This window comes from Sesamum indicum, linkage group LG2 (assembly GCF_026168435.1).
Source record: "Sesamum indicum cultivar Baizhima isolate 11 linkage group LG2, ASM2616843v1, whole genome shotgun sequence".
Taxonomy (NCBI): domain Eukaryota; kingdom Viridiplantae; phylum Streptophyta; class Magnoliopsida; order Lamiales; family Pedaliaceae; genus Sesamum; species Sesamum indicum.
Genome location: NC_142658.1, coordinates 3,748,759 through 3,766,739, shown reverse-complemented (window position 1 = coordinate 3,766,739; position 17,981 = coordinate 3,748,759). Strand labels below are relative to the sequence as shown.

General features: G+C 35.8%; 1 protein-coding gene across 1 annotated transcript; it reads right to left on the bottom strand.

Annotated features, from left to right (window-relative positions):
• Nucleotides 1-6,385: 6,385 nt before the first annotated feature.
• LOC105178278 (AT-hook motif nuclear-localized protein 29) lies at nt 6,386-8,583 on the bottom strand. Its single transcript, XM_011101730.3, has 2 exons — nt 7,944-8,583; nt 6,386-7,812 (listed from the first exon to the last, which is right to left on the bottom strand). Exon 2 carries the CDS (start codon nt 7,739-7,741, stop codon nt 6,818-6,820), a length of 924 nt encoding a protein of 307 aa, XP_011100032.1. The 5' UTR covers nt 7,742-7,812; nt 7,944-8,583; the 3' UTR covers nt 6,386-6,817.
• Nucleotides 8,584-17,981: the final 9,398 nt, after the last annotated feature.

Here is a 17,981-nt window from a genome sequence, read left to right as displayed (position 1 = left end):
TTATGAAATACTTGAGTTGAGGTCATTGTGATCGTGCAATACTGAGATCTGAGTGATCGGAATTGAGGTCGGGTTGTTGGTTGTTGGAGTTACCGTGGGCTAGTTCATTGTGGAAACGGTGCCTTGTGACCGCATTCCTTTATCTTGATATTGGATCTGGCTACTTTGAGCCTGTTATCCTTTATGCTGTTGATCTGATTATTTTATTATTTCTTTTATTTATTATTATTATTCAAGTTGTATATTGGTCTGTAATAATGTTAAGGAGTTTCGTACTCCAAATTTTGTAATAATTTGTTAGGCTATTCTGGTGATTTCCACTCTACATTGGTATCAGAGCCTCGTCTCTGATCCTCGTCTCGCTTTGGTGGTGGTAACCCTTTTAAACCCCTCCTCTTAAGTTTCTGCAAATTATTATTTTACTATCATATTATTCATATTACTTCTGATCTTTAACCGCGGTATATTTCCCCCTAATATCGCACCTGGTCGGACCCTTGAGGTCATCGGGTATCTAGTTGGGAGTTAGGTTGGAAAGGTCTCGAATCTGTGGGTTATTTCTGTTACTCTCTCGATCTGTTGTGATCTGAATTTATTATTGTTATTTTTGTCTGTTGTGACCTGAGTTTGTTACTGTTATTTCTGTTACTCTTTCGATCTGTTGTGATCTAGAATTTTCTTAAAATTATTACTGAAATCTGTCGTGATTCTTTGATCCACTGTGAACTGCAATTTTTATCTATCGAGACCTATAATTTGTTTGAGATAATTTTCTAGCTAATATTGAAATCTCCTGCATTTTTTTAATTTGTCTAAAATCTTGTTAAAGGTCATTCTCTAAATTTGCTGCAATTTTTTTTTTTTTCTGAAAATTGTGTTTATAACTTCCAAAAACTTTTTTTAAAGCTATAATCTTTTAAATGGCCGGTTATAACCTACAACTTTTTGATGTTAAAAGGGACTTTTCAATCTGGCAACAAAAAATGAAAGGAATTCTTATCCAACAAAATTTTTTGAAAGCAATAGATGGAAAGTATCTGAAATGTTTCAGAAGAAAAAATATTATAAAATGAAGAATACGCCTACTCTTTCATTATTTTAAATATGTCTGATACTGTTATTAGGAATGTAGGAAAACGAATCAAAACATCATTACCTAGTAAGCTTTTCTTGTTAGAAACATTTTTCAGATATAAACTTGGTTTGTCTAAAAATATTGATAAAAACCTAGACGATTTTACTAAGTTAATATAAGATATAAAACTTACGGGTATAAAAACATAGATTAAAATTCACCTATCATTTTGTTAAATGCTATTCTTGAAATCTATTCCGATGTTGAATCAGCGATAAAGTATGGTAGAGATAGTGTAAACTTAGAAACTGTTCTAAATGATTTAAAAAGCAAGAAAATAGATTTAAAAACAAATAGATCGAGTCAAAACCAACATGAGGTCAAATTTTGTTAGGGGAAGACCGAAATTTAGAAACTCTAGTTTTAGATACAATAATAGAAACAGAAGTAGAAGTAAACGTAGGAGTGGTAGTAGAAGCAAATCTAAAACTAGAGATAATTCATATAAAGAAGATAGGGAAAGACGTTACAACTGTGGTATTAAAGGACATTATATTAAGGACTGTAGAAAACCCAAAAGAGAAAATAGAGAAAGATAGTATGAAGAAAAAGAAAAAGTTAACAATGTTTCTGATGATTCTGGTGAAGTGTTTGTGGTGTGTGAGGTTAATTCTGTACATTCTGTAAATAAATATGTATAGTTCATTGACTCTGGCTGCACTTCATATGAGTCATTTTAAAGAAATGTTCTCAAATTACTTCTATGGAAAATGAAAAATGTTGTGAGATAAAAAGTCTAGGTGACATTTCACTAAATTTTAAATAAAGTTATAAGTTAACCTTAAGAAACGTTAGGTACGTTTCTGATCTTAGTCATAATCTTATTTCGTGTGCTGCTCTGGAAGAAGTAGGATTAGAAGGTAGATGGGGTAAAGGTGCAGAAAAAAAACGCAATCTTTATTTATGTTCTGTTACATATGATTCTATTGTTGCATCTGTTAGTAAATATGATAAAGCTTTTCTATGGAACAAAAAATTTGGTCAGATAAGCCAAAAGGGGCTTGAATTATTAAAAAGGGAAGGAATTCTAAGTGATGAAGTTGAGAATTTGAAATTCTATGATGATTGTGTTATGGGTAAACAACATATGGTGCACTTTTCTGTTACACATTAAACATATTATTAGTTTTCTAATGTACCTAAAACAATTCTTTAATAATCTTTCATTTAATTTATGTAAATTTATTTGCTTAACCATCTATTTCGCTTTTAAACTGATTTTCAAATACTTTTAAATAACTATAAAATATTATTTTAACCGTAATTAAATTAATGCGTACATAGCACGAGTAACACACTAGTATATATATATATATATTGACGTAAAGGTTCAACAATATTTTAAAATTATGAAATGGGCATGTGGGTCCAAGGAAATCGATTTTATTAGGGTTGTGAACGTCTACTTAGGTTGATAAAAATGTGAGGGGGTGGTATTAATTAATATATTAATATTAATAGTAATGTAGGGCTCCTCTCCCTCCCCTTGCCTATCGTGTCTTCAAAATCACGTCTGTCGGCCATCCAGCTCTAGCTCCTGTCTTATATGTCTTACTACTTTATGTCAAATAAAATGAACAACTCTAAAAGAAGTCCCAATCGGCTAAAAAGATTACAAGAGGCCTAAACCATCCAAAAAATCTTGAAGGGATGAAGAAACATAATTCAAATTAGGGTCCAACTATTGCTTGATGGAGTTAGGCAAGAGATGTCGAGGTTCCCATGGGAGTCAGACACGAGGTGCACTCAAGGAGATAGGCAGAATGTGTACCCTAGGGTGTCAGACACGAGGTGTCCTCAAGGAGGTAGATAGAATATCGTGGCGTGCTAGGTGTTAGATAGGAGGTGTCCGTAGGGAGAGGGAGTTGGACAGGATGCACCCTCGTCCATAAAATAACTGTCCGCCTATAGATAAAAGAGCCCTCCCTACAGGGAGATGCCTCCAACTGAATCCTAAAAAGTGGGGAGGTGTAGCATCACATGAGGGTTGAAGATATGGATAAATTTCAATTGCCAATGATGCCACCAAAAGTATGAATTGGTTTAAAGAGGTCCAAGTAGCCCAAAATTGAGAAGAAGACCACACACGTCTACAAGGAAACTCCAAAACCCAAAAAAAATAAGACCTATACGTGGCGTCCACGGATGGTGTAAGCCACATAGGACTCCTTAGTCCACGTCATGAGGCCCCAAAGAATCGGGTAAACGTCGGCTATCCAAGCATGAATTCATGATGAGAGAGAACCCTCTACAGCAAATCTGAGGCTGCCAATAAAATGAAGACTCTCCTAACCCAAAAAAAGACAATTTTAATTTCTCATTTGCACAAGAAAAAAACTTGTATTTCATTCTCCACTCCAATTATATGTACTCTATTAGTTCTCATCATTTACTTCGCTATTTTGTACTCCAATTACATCTTTTTTTCCCCCCTCGCATCGTAGTAACAAAGTTTCTTATTTTAGTTATTTTTAAATCTCTATTTTAATTATAAAAATACATAACCACAGTGTACCAATAATTTCTTGGTAGCAATACCGCAGTTAAAACTTGAAAATTACAACGTTTGGTGCATTAATTAATTACAAACAAAAATGTAATTTTGTAATTCCCAAATAAAAATTGGTAAGAAACCAAGTAACATGCGACTTCCATCAACTTTGATGCATAATAACTTGAGAAAACATGCACTATATGTATAATGTAACATATGATTCTCTTCTTTTCTTTGCTATCATCATTTCGAGGACCACATAATGAATGCATGTTATTGCTATGCCTATTGCAGCAGTACTACTAATGTAAATCCAAAACACGTCCACACCATACCATCATTATTCACTCATACATAGAAGTGTGTGCCACTCTTTACCCTATCTACCACCCCTCACCCCCACAAGCTTCTTCATGTCTGGAGGAATGCAATATATAGTGCTCATTTCATTACATCATGCAACCAATTAATGGGGTACTAAATCATGCATGTAATTAAAGCCAGTTCCTTCTCAACAATCCTGGTTTTCACTTTCACCATCCTCTTTATCATCATCCAATTCCAATGGTTATGGATGGCCCGTCTCCTATGAGAAACAAGTTTTACTAATATGCCATCACATGAAGAGCCTCTTGCTAGCTATAACATGAAATCAAAGCCTGTCCTTCTTGGTAAGTAAGGCCTCATGATGAATGTGTATGAGATCTACAAGGAACAACAAGTACTGGCTGGTAATAATAGAATCATCCGTTATCAACACCAAAAGCAAAATATTAGAGTCGTACGTTTGTCTAGGACGCTTCTATGTACGACCGCCTTACCTTAGCTAAGCTATGCTCAAGTGAGCATGCAGGTTGCATGATTACTAGCATTCATGAAAATTTTTCATCAACGACAAGGAATCAAGAATCAACTGAACAATATCAATGTCGGAAACAGCAGTTATGCGTGTGGAAACTGAGAGGAAAAAAGAAAAGCTGCATGTAATATAAGGAATTGTTTCAGATGCAATTGCTAGCTGAACGCCAGTGCAAACAGACAACCTCCCTCTTATAAGCCAGCTACAAACTCAGAATCAAAGTAGATAACAGAAATTAAGGTATAGGTAAGCTTAAGGTAAATTGTTGTTTTTAATGTGACTTGGAAAGAAATAAGCAAGAGAAGATTTAAAGCAGTTTATGTGACACACACACACACACACACACAAATGGGAAGAATAGAATGGACAGAAGGACCGTCTACTTCTAGTTGTTAACTGTAATCATCTATCTGTATGGACAACAAAGAGCTAGCAATTATTACCATGAATGTTCTTTTTTATTTATTTTTCAAATTTTATTACAAGACATTAAGTTCCACTTTTCTTGTTTCCATTTATGTGTGTAATGCTTCTAATATGTGGTGAGAACAATAGTAATTCTAAGCTTGGACATGAGTTTGGCTAAACCCTATCCAATTACATGACTAGCCAATGTAATAAGTTCACAATTAAAGAAAGTGACCAACCACATAATACGTGTAATAATGTGATTTAATTAATCAGCTAGACTGCACAAACCTAAATTTGGAGAAGCATTTTTTGTTGGGAGGGAGGGATGTCCGGAAGCTTGGTTAGCGTGCCTTGATGAACTAATGCAATTTTGTAAAAAGACAGTCTTCAAGGTTTCTGCACTAGTTACCTTTACATTTGGGCAACTAGCTAGATGCATGGATTACTAAAGAAGGTAGAAAGCCAACACATCCAAATATATATATATAGCTGCATTTTCCATCGAGTGAAGAAGTTCTCAAGTCTAAGTAGTAATAAAATATCACTTAAAAGTTATAGAAGATCCCCACTAATTATATACAGATACAAAATGGTACTGGATTATCAAATAACTCTTGAAGAACTAGTTTAAGCCAATTTGAGTACCGTCATCATAATTTCGCCTACCTAGTTTCTACTACAACCAAAACGTGCCAAGTTCATATATGAATATGAAAAACATAACAAACATAAAAGCCTCCTAGTATAACTAAGTTCCGACTAATATAAGACTAGACGGACTCCAAGTTAAGCCAAGCAAGTGCCTTTTGACGTGTGAAGATTTCTCATCTACTTAGCTAGGTAGAAATGAAAGATGAAACTGCACGACATCTTTACATTACTTCTAATACAATTAACCACGCATTACATAAGATTTTAATTCACGTTTTTTCATCAGCAACGAACAGTACACCGCTTTTAAGGATCTTAATTTCTACTGATAATTCCACATTGTGAATTAGGAATATAACCAATACTACAAAAGAATGCATGAAATTTATCAAGACTTGGCCTGAGGAACTTTCATGCCACCCAATGGTATATATTTATAATCTAAATGAACCAATATATATATATATACGCAATGATGTCATAACGTCACATGCTAGTAGCATCACCATCTATGAATTGATAGTTTACGGCCTATATTTACTAGCTATTGAAATAGGAAGGATTTGAGTAAACTAATCAAATCACTCAGGTAAAAGGGTTTAAGGCTTCTAGCATATATATAGTCTTCATATCTAGTATGAAAAATCTCTTTATATATGTATCTTTGAATTTAAAATGAGGCGTTTTCAATTTCGAGCTAATTAGCACTACAAAGTAAATTAACACAGACAAATATATAAAGAGAGAATTATTCAATTAATTTGAAGAAATTGAAGGATGAAGATGAAACATGCAAATACAGTCAATTTTGATACATCAAAGATGAGAAAGCAAATTGAAAGTCCTCCTACCAAAATGTGCATAATCATCATTGCACTTGCCAAGTTACAACAGAAATTACAAATCAAAGTCAGATAGAAATATGAGCAAAACATGTCCAGATAGTACTACAATCTAAGCATCAAGTACAACCTACTTAATTACTCACCTTGAAAACTGCTTCATCTTCATCTGCTGCACTTGATATATATATATATATATGATCATCCCTATTGATCTATAGGTACTTCCAATTGACTGACTGATGTATATATGTGACCTCAAGAGAAGACTAATCTTTTCTTGAAAACTGCTACTTCATATCCCCCCAAATTTGCATCAGAATTTTGCCCATTTTTCCTTCATTTTCTTCGCTGATAAATAAAGCTGAGAAATCCCACATAAAATAAAGGTAACACCATCAAGAAACAGTAAATCTTGTTAATCATCAGAATGGTGGCCTCGCAGAACTGCCACTTCCCCATCCGAACAATTCAGCTGAGAATGGATAATTCCCTGGTGGCGGCGTGCTCCCACAAGCCGAGGTGAAAAACGGAGCACCACCATCTCCTCCTCCTCCTCCTCCTCCACCACTGCCATCTCCGCCAGCACCACCTTCACTTGCATGCCCCCCGCGGCCACCACCAGCTGTGACGCCGGAAGACTGTGAAGCACTAGGCTGCGGCTGAGCAGCCGTAGCGCCTTCTTCTTCCTCCAGAGGTAAGCGTTCAAAAACCGCATTTGCAAAGGATGCCGCCATCAGAACCACCGGCCCGGAAGCCATTAACGGTCCCACCACGCTACCTCCAACCACCTGCCCCTGGCCACCGGACAAGAATATAGACAGCCCACCAGCCCCTGGTGGGGCAGGTGGCGGAAGCACCGTTCCAGAAAGCGAGAGAATTTCAAAACGACCGTGCAGCGTCACTACACTCCCGGCAGGTGCCGCCGGTTGCCGTAGTGTCACATTCGTCACCGTGCCGCTGCCGCTGAGCACGCAAACACCTCTACCCCGCCGCCTCGCATAGACAGAGACGCTGTCGACGATGTCATTCCCAGACGAGACTTCAAGAACGTGGGATCGGAGTGCATTGGGACTATCACGCGTGACGATAATCGGAGGCTTGGGCTTGTTCTTAGAGCCTGGAGGTCGGCCTCGGGGGCGGCGGTTGGTGGTAGGAGTACCGCCGGAGCTGGTTGTGGCGGCGGCTTCCTGGTCTTTTTCCTGCGGGGAGTCCTTGGAATCTGCAGATGGCTCAAGTTCTAAAGTAGGGTTATGGTGAGAAGGCCTGTGCTGCAAGTGGAGGTCTGGGGTTAGAAGCTGATGAACATAACGAGAAGAACCGGAGCCTTGTTGCTCGTAACCCGCCATTTCCACATCTATATTTCTCTCCCACCACTTGTTCGCCAGAGCTCTCTCTAAAATTCTCTCTCTCTCTCTCTCTAGAAAGAAAGAAAGAAAGAAATCAAACACAGAAAACCAAAAATGAACAAATATTCTTTCTCTATTTCTGTTAAAATAGCAGGGTTTTTTTGTACTATTATCTGACAAGAACAAGACTGAAGGAAGTTACACAGAAAAGGGGCATCTCTTCTCTTCTCTTCTCTTCTCAAACAGCAAAGATATGTTGAGAAGAGATCCACAGTGAGAGGATTGAGTGCTATTGACTAGAATCCAAGAACTGATTGGACACCCATCATCAGTTACATAAAACAATTATTATTAATTTATTCCTCCACCTACTCAACGTTGAAATCTTTCTCTTTGTAATAATAATCTCTCTCAGACCTCCATTCTTCATACAACTCCAAGTTGCTCAACAAAGAGTCAAACCAACTAAATTTCCTGGAAAGAACCCTTTTTTCTTTTCTTGTTTCTCAGCAGATTAGTAGATCAGATTGGTCTTGGAACAGATGAAGTGATGTGCAGGCAGAAGCAACATGAGACCTAGCAGATGATGACTATGAAGATTTGCTCTTTTCCTTCATCTCTTGTGCGGAAAGATACAATACATATGGGATCGGGATGCAGTGAATTGAGGAGAAAACCTCGCAAGAAAGATATGGTCTGAACTCAGAGTCGGAGAGTGGTAACACACACTATCATCACTATGTTTGGGAGCAGAAATGAGAAATGAATAAAGAAAGGGAAAAAAAAGGGGATGGAGTAATATTATATACAAGTGCAAATGTACAAGTCAAGAAAAGGAGGAAGTATAGTGTACTACTGCTCTATACCTATACAATAATATAATATATATAGAGAGAGAGAGGGGGGGGGGGGGGGGAGAGATATGTACGTATATTGTTTGTATGGTTTTAGAGGTAGAAAGAAAGAAAAGCAAGAGGGCAGGCGCTTGGAGTTGGAGTTGGGAGTCCTCTCGTGGGAAGGTGTATTTTGTACGTATTGGTTTGTGGGTGATGAGAGAGAAAGAGAGAGAGGCGGTGGAAAGTGTGCAGTAAAACAAGGGGAAAAGCAGGCAATTACCGAGACAAAATTCCTCGAATGACTCGTAACTTCCTTCCTCCCACATATTACTATTCTCTCACTTTTCTACCCTTTTGAGGTTGGGTTGAAAAACCACATGGTTCTATCCTGTCTGCTTCGCACCAGTGGAGTTACCCCTCCCCTCAACCACTAAATTTTTCTGCCTTTATTAATTACTACTTGAATACGTAACTCATGTAACAATGCCATAATAACATAATACTTTCAGAAATATATAAAAACACAAACGATATCTTTTACAAATATATTCACGCTTAATTATTTAAGTATTTAAAAAATATTAGCATATATATAATATTTTTGAAATATATAAAACAAATATTACAAATAAAACTAAAGATTTCGTAAGTTAAATATGACAAAAGCACGAGTTGAAAGTTGCAGAGAAATAACAAATAGTTTCCAATTTTTTGAAGGTCTAAAATAGCAAGACAAATTCTAGCTTCCCGTTAACTGAGGCTCCACACGACAGTCTAAAGGTCTGTCTGTTGGGAAACTAGATAGTTTCCAGCTTCTTAAAGGTCTGTTTGTTGGGAAACTAGAATCTGTCTTGCTATTTCAGACCTTCAAGAAGTTGGAAACTGTCTTGCTATTTCACTGCAACACTCAACTCGTGCTTTTGCCATATTTTACTCATAAAATTCTTATTTTTATTTCAGTTTCTCATTTCAGCACCCCTCAACAGGGACACATTCAGTTCTCCAATAGGGACACCTTCATTCTACCAACAGGGACACCTTCAGCCCCACGACAGGGACATCTTCAATTCATCAACAGAGATACCTTCAGCCCCACGACATGAACACCTTCAGTCTACAAACAAGGACACCTTCAATCCCTCTACGAGGACTCCCTTCAAAATTTGGAAAACCACTCTCTCTTCTTGTTTTGGCATTCGAATTGCACTCTTAGCACGATTTTTCTCACGAAATTACTTACTCTATCACAATTTCTCATTACATTTTATTTCTTACGATTACTTTTCTCCTAAATTCGATACTAACTTGGGCGTCGGAGTGCTAACGCTATTTCTGCAGGTCCCCCCTTTGAGATTTGCATTTGCTTCGACCTAAGCTATGAGCATAGTCCATATCTATTGACCCGTGCATTTTTTAGATGCATCATTGGTGCTATTTGTGGGAAACTTGAGTTCAAAACGTGAGTTACCATAGGAACCCCTAGCAATCTCGCAAGCAAACAAAAAGTTGTGGAAGCACCCATCAGTAGGATATCCCCTATCACTGGGGCAGCCCCCACTAGTGGAGTGATGGTCCTAAGACCCTCCAGACCTACTGACTCGCTAATTGAGCTTCCACACCACAGTCCATCTTCAAACACCTCTTCGGGGAGGCTCCCTCAGAACTCCTATGGACCATACAACAGATGATCATGGAGGCCATATGGGAGCAAATGGCGACACTAATTCCAACCCGTGCAATAACTCCATTTGACGTGGATGGGCTAAGGAAGGAAGTCAAAGGGTATCCCCTACTCCTGCATCGCTGGTCGCAAGAGACTAGGGACTCCCCTCGCAAATCCAGCGGGACATCTCTCTTCAGTGGATCGCACGTCTGGAAAGCCTTCAAAAGTCCTCCAAGACGTCTAGTACCAAATTGCAGGAACGCCGTCGGAGAAGCAACAGGGCATCCCCTTCAGTGAAGATATCATGGCAGATGAACTCTCCCTCAACTAGAAGGAGCCTAACCTGCTGAAGTATGACGGAACTACGGCTCCGCAGAAGCACCTCTCCTACTTTGAAAATGTTGCCCTTCTCCATACACCCTAGGCGTTGAATATCGTGTGTTCGTAATCACCTTCACACAGTCGGCCCACCTCATACCCACCTTCCAAACCTAGCCCAAGAGAAAGGGGCTGCCTCTAAGAAGTTAGACTCCTTGACCTAGAAGGACTCCTTGCAAAAGTAGGAGTCCTCCTCCAACCAAAGACGTGCTGCTCAAGTCAAGAGCGAGATAGGATCTTGCCTTATCCTCAGATTTCCGCCATTTTTCTTGAAAATGCAGCTCACATACAGAGTCCCTGCGAAGAGGGACTCCATCTCTATAAATACAGGCAGCATCCCCGAACAGACAGACCTTTAAGAAGTTGAAAACTGTCTTTCAACTTGTGCTTTTGCCATATTTCACTTACGAAATTCTTATTTTTATTTCAATTTCTCATTTCAGCACGCCTCAATAGGGACACCTTCAGCCCCACGACAGGGACACCTTCAGTCCACCAAGAGGGACACCTCTATCCCTCTATGGGGACTCCTTTTAAAATCTAGAAAACCAGTCTCTCTTTTTACTTTAGCATTCAAATTGCAGTCATAGCACGATTTCTCTCACGAAATTGCTTACTCTATCATAATTTTTCATTACATTTTATTTCTTACGATATTTTTCTCCTAAATCCGATACTAACTTGGGCGTCGGAGTGATAATGCTTTTTTGTAGGTCCCCCCTTCTAGATTTGTGTTCGCTTCAACCTAAGCTTTGACCATAGTCTATATCCATTGGACTCATGCATTTTTTGAACGCATCATGCACATTCTTGAAACGATTGTTAAAATTAGAAAACACATGCTCTAGAGAAATATCGGTGCATTGCACAAGGTGGTACAAATTCCAAAATTTTTGGATACTGCTGTAATGAGACTGGGATGATGGTCAGAAATAAGGTACATCCTAAACCTACCTCTTATAATATATTTGCTCAACATTTGAAAAAAAAAATTATTTCTAAGATAAATAAGATTGTTCATCAATAATTGCAAATGCAATAAGGGGTACCTGTTGATTCCCATCCATGACAGCTGCAATCAACATTTTATACTTATACTTTGTGTATAAATGAGTTTCATCTACACTGATCAGGTATTTGTTGTTCAAAACATTACGTATGTACATTTATACGAATAATAATGGCACATTAATTTACATCATTGCATTTAATATAAAATATCTAGCAACCGTATGACATAGACTTAAACCACATTATAGCCTATATATTTGATTTTAACCTCCAGTTGTGGACATCAGTTCCTGAGGATGATGGAGGAACGCCAGACTTAACCACACAGTGATCAAGATCCTCCATCATCCTGACAAGGCTCGGTAGCCTCGACCGAGCAACAGTTGTGGTTGTCAGCAGCGAGAGACTGGAAGAGGGGCCAGGTATTAGTCCCTCCTCCGAAGCCCACCACATGATTGTTAGCTCGTCCACTGCTCCATCGCCCTCGCCACAACAACTGCCATGCGCCGACCTTGATCATCGGATCACGAGGCTCGAGGAGTGGATGCAGCGGATAGCAACCACCTAGCCCGTTCGTCTGCCGCCCCAACCGTCCCAACATCCAGCTGATCCCCGACACCCGATGACGAGGACAACGACGGTATAGACGTTGCCGATGGGGAGACTGATTTAGATTAGAATAAATTTGTAAAAACACAATATTTAAACAATATTTTTATTTTATTAAGTAAAGCATTTTTATTTTATTGCTATATTACATATCTTTTATATAATATTTCACATTTAATAAATTAAACTATATATATAACAAAAAATTCAATAATTTATTTTTATAAAAATAAATATTAAAATAAATAATATAGAAAGTATTTAATAGTTACCCCCTTGTATTCATATCAAATAACTTAAAGAAAAAAACTACTGTTTTTCCCGCATTGTACTTTCCCCTACCCCTCCTCATTTCTTCTCACTTAGACCCAAAGAATCATAAGTTAAATTTTATTTTTTAAATACCTGTAAACTCTATAAATAACATTTTCCCCAATTTTGAATTCTTAGAATAATAAAGACGAGTTGTTCTATTATTCTCTCAATTTATATTGCTTCCACTTCATCACAAATCCTCCCAAAATGCATCGACATCGTCCTACATCAATAATAAAATATAATAGCATAGTAGCTAGCTAGGATAATATATATATATATATATATATATATATTTTAAAAAAAAAAGGGTTATAAGCTAAATTACAAAAGAGTGATCCCTAATAATGAGTAAAGTATGTAGTGGGTGGTATTTGATTAATTGCAATATGAATGTGATGCGATGCATATGTATGTGACCCTATGCTTTAATTGATGAGTTGAATGACTGCAAATGGGGAAAGAATAAAGAGGACACCCCAATTAAGAACAACATACCATTACCCTCCTTTTTCCTTCTCAACCTACAATCATTAATATATATATATATATATATATGATATATGAACCTTGAATATTGTTTGTTTTGATTGGAATTGCACCATCTTATTTTGAAAAAATATTAAAATTTATAATCATGCAAATTCCTCCTCTATTACTAAAGTGCTGTTGGAATAAGTACTCTCCAGTATCGTCAGGCGTTTAGGATTTAAGAAGATATATGGCCTTACTTTTTACTGTTGTGGTTGATTGAAAGCAAGAACTGTCCAATATCTTCAAAAAGAATTGGAAAAAAACACATGTCTTTATTTTCTACTAAGCAAATACTATCTAGCATCATGAGCCCTACTTGGAAAGAGTATATAATCTCGTTCTTACACAATGATCTGGCATGCATTCACAATACGATTGGAATAAGACGAGGTATTATTCATTTTGATCAAGACAACAATCTTGAAGAGGCAATACACCAAGACAATAAAGCTATGAATCGCTCAAGCCCCTCAATTATTATCGATATGAACATTAGTTATCTATGCATCTAATTGTTATCGATATGAATATGAGTTATTCTATGCATATATATTACATGGGATAGTTACACTCTCTTTTTTCTGAGGTTTGATGTAATTACACGTAGACCTCCTGCGGTTTGAAAAATTACATCTAGCACCCCTGAGGTTTGCTTTTGTCTAACAAATAAGTTCCTCAATTAGTCAAAATTCACTAAATTCGTTGATATTAACAGAAAAAAATGGAAAAAAAATTAATATTTATCCTCGATTGGCTTATTATTGATTTATTGTAGGTCAAATAATATTTTCAGACTAAACTACCCTTATCACAGTGAAATATATCTCCTCACATTCATTAACGCGTGAAAACGTATACTTGTAATAAGTCAATCGGGGGTAAATATAGATTTGTTTTCCAATTTTTTGTGAATATTAGCAAATTCGATAAATTTTATCTAATGGGCGGACTTATTTGTTAGATGGAAGCAAACTTCAAGGGTGCTAGATGTAATTTCTCAAATAACAGGAATTTATTTATAGTTACACCAAACCTTAGGGAAGAGAAGTGTAATTATCCCTATATACATTTATATAATATATCTTATGATTCCTTCTTGTTTTTTTTTTTTTTTCTTTTTTCTTTCCCTCAAAAGCCAAGTTAAATTTCTCTCTGAATAATTTGGAGTTATATAATATAAAGAAAGTAAGTTCTTGTTATGAAGCATATATGGAAAACAATTTACAGTTTTATGTGGTTATTTATACATATGTGAAATTAAAAGTTTTTCAATGTAAACAAAAATGGGAGAGCATAAATAAATGGTGGTCAAAGGTCAAAGTTGGCATCGGAGCATGTGGAGGATGTCGGCACATTGGAATTTGCCCATCAAATTTAACCTTATATTACTTAATTATTTTTCATTTTCAATATTAACAAAATTATCATAAAATTTCTAAATATACTCTCAATTAATTTATTATTAATTTATTACAAATTAAAATAATTTTTTTATGATCAAATTATCCTTAGACATTTTTACGCATTAATGCATATGAAGAGATATATTTACATAGTTATAAGGGTCGTTTAATTCCAAATTTTTTTTTTTAACCTACAATAAGTCAATTGAAGGTTAAATATAAATTTTTATTCAGCATTTTTTATCAAATATCGACAAATTCAGTGAATTTTAACTAGTACCTATAATTACACCAAATTAAAAAAAAAAAGAAAGTGAAATTATCCCAATATTTATTAGTAAGGGAGAGCAATAAATATAGAGGGGTAGGGTAGGAGCCGAAATTGGGGGCGCATTGCAATAAAAGAAATGTGTGTAATTTGATGTCCCAATAGGGAAGCAAATTGCAGAATGGCCCACAAACTGTCCCCAAATAGCCCCCACCCACACAAATTTTTCCACTACTAAATACTAATGCTTCTTCTATTATATATAGGGCGTTAAGTTACTTACAGCGAGGGTATTCTTGTAAATTAGGGGCATTGAATTGATGGGTTTATGATGATTCATAAGGGTTGACAATTAAATGTGCTAGAAGATTCATGCATCACAATGTTAATTGTATGTATGTCAACATGTAGTTGGATAATGCTTCTTCATTTAAATATCCTACTATACATATATATATATATATATATATATATTCCACTCAATTCAATACATATACTCAACTTTATCTAAATTATATGGGATTAAATTAATGTACTTTTGTCGTAATTTAAATTATTTTATGTTTCGTCATTTAATTATTTATGATAGTATTTTAGTTCTATATATTTTTATTTTTGTTAGTTTTTCATCGGAGTTCACATCTATTCATAAGTAGAGTGAACTCGGTGAAAGAAGGATAAAAAATTTTATTAATAAAAGTATTCATCAAACAAAAACGAGAATATTTTTTATTAACGAGTATTTATTCTAAACTATTCAATTTAAATAAAATAAAAGCTGCTATTATTGTCCTCAAAAGTAAAGAAATTAAAATTCAAATATCAGTATTTTTGTTGGCGATTGTAATTATCTTTTTAAAAGATTATGTATCCGTATTATGAGTAGAATGAGAAAAGAATTGGAGAAAAAATATGTATATGAAAAATAGAGTAAATAAAAATAAAATATGTACTTCTTGGCCTTATGCGTTTTCTTTCCTGCCCAATATTGGACGAAAACTAAATTAGATTTCGGGTGGGTTTCATAATATTTACTTTTCCTCCATCTATTCTCTAACCAAACATACCAAACTTATTCTTATACATTTATTTTTACTTCCACTTCTCTTATACATTCACTTTTCGACCCAACCATACACACCCTTATTTTAAGTCGGCGAATTTAAGTACTTATCATATTATGCAATTCATTAAATCATTTAATAAATTAAAAAATGATTCGTCTTGCAACTTTATCTGTGCTTCATTACTCAAGGTATTGTTTTCGATCTGATTTCGTAAAAGTATCATGGATTTGTCTTCAAAAGGCGCATTGTCTAGGGGAGGAGGGCTTGTGGCTTATAAACCACTCAAACTACTCATATACATCATTAAATTTAAAGACGAATTCAAAGTAAATAGTACGTACATCCAAACGAGACCCAAAAACAAGAAACTGTTAGACGTCAATCTTATCACTTGGTTGACATATATAAATATTTTAATTTTCCTAATATCTGCATGAATGACTGCTAACTAATTATTTTCCCCTGAATCCCATTTTACTTGATAAATCAAAGGGTTCATATATTAACTTCTGGATAAAGAGTTGGTGTATATATTTTCCATTTAGGAATTAGAGTATGTAAAATATGAGTTACATAGAACTTGTCCTAAAATGGAGAGTTGACCCTCCCTCGGTGGCCCTCGTGTCGTGTGTCAAGGACGGAAGACGTACAAACTTAGATTTTTGCCAAATTTGTTATGTACTAAGTTGTAGATATGCCGAAAGGTACAATATCTGTTTTTCACTGTACTTGAAACAATCAATTTAGACAGGACCAAATACACAAGTCACACATAAAAAATGTTCTATGTTGAGATCAGAATTCAGATTTTAAACATAATAAAAAATAATTGAAAATATTGCCTATGTTGTATTGAATCTGGGAAGGACATTCAATGTCAATATGAAAAATGATTATTTAGACTTTGGATGCAAGTGTACTTATATGAAAAATATCTGCATATATAACGTAGACACACAGTTCAACGTGTGTTAATTTATTTTAGATTAATGAAAATTACAAAATCAAACATATTAAGAATTTTAAAAAATAAACACATACTTATCTCTGTTTTTCTTTCTTTCTTTTTTTTTAACAAAGAAAAATAGCTTAGAAATAGAATCGAAAAGAGTATAAAATTAAATTTTTGCGGAACAAGAAGAAATTAACGGTAGAGAATGAGATTCGGAGGTAAATAGAGGGTCCTGGATCGGAATTTGAGCAACAATATTGTACAGAAATAAATCTGCTGTCGACATTGTAAACAAATTAAAGGGGAAAAGAGGATCTACCTGGGAAATTAAGACAAGACAAGGAAAATGGAGCATAAATTATTAAGTGGGATTGGTACTATGAAGGCACAATTGAAGAAAAGTAGAGTCATAATGTAGTTAAACTAGGGAACCAGAAGTGAGGGGAGATGGGACCAAGCACCCATGTCTAAAATGGAAGGTTCAAGGCATCTTCAAGTGATGAGAAATAATGAGCCCTAAAAGGGTTAAGGGTCCCTCCATAACCCCAACTTGATGCCCACAATTCCTCCAATTTGAAGGAAATACACAAGTTGCAATGAGTTCCCTGCAACCTTTTTTTCTTGCCATCACTTAGAGACGGTTGCTGAAAAAGTCGTGTTGTCTTGAACATGTATGAATATTACATTTCTTTTAGTAAATAGCTATGTTCATTTGTGACAATTCGATAAGTATAGTAGATGAAGGGCACATGGCTCTTTTAGTTTGGTTTGATATTTTACCTCAGAGTTATAAATATATCGAAATACAGTGAGGCTTTCATGTTTTTCTCAACTCTTCACATCTGTCACTTCGATCACTGAACCCATCACATCCCCTAATTTCTGACTCATCTTATCCCACATTCCCACTTGCCTTAGAATGTCTCTAAAAGCTCTTGTTCATTTTGCGTGAAAGCGATGCACATCCTTGTATCCTCGTTCAGGAAAAGAGCAAGTTGAAGAATCCGCACGTGCCCATTACACTGTTTATGTTGATTGTTCATGCGTTTGAATGAGTTGTAAGTTTGCATCGATTTTGGGGATTAGTCTCTCAAGTATTAGCTGGTCTGGAATTTTTCAACTACATTGGGCCCTTGAGGTACTTAGTCCTGTGGTAATGAGAGAATGCTTGTGTTATTATTGTTCATGTGTCTACAGGTATAAG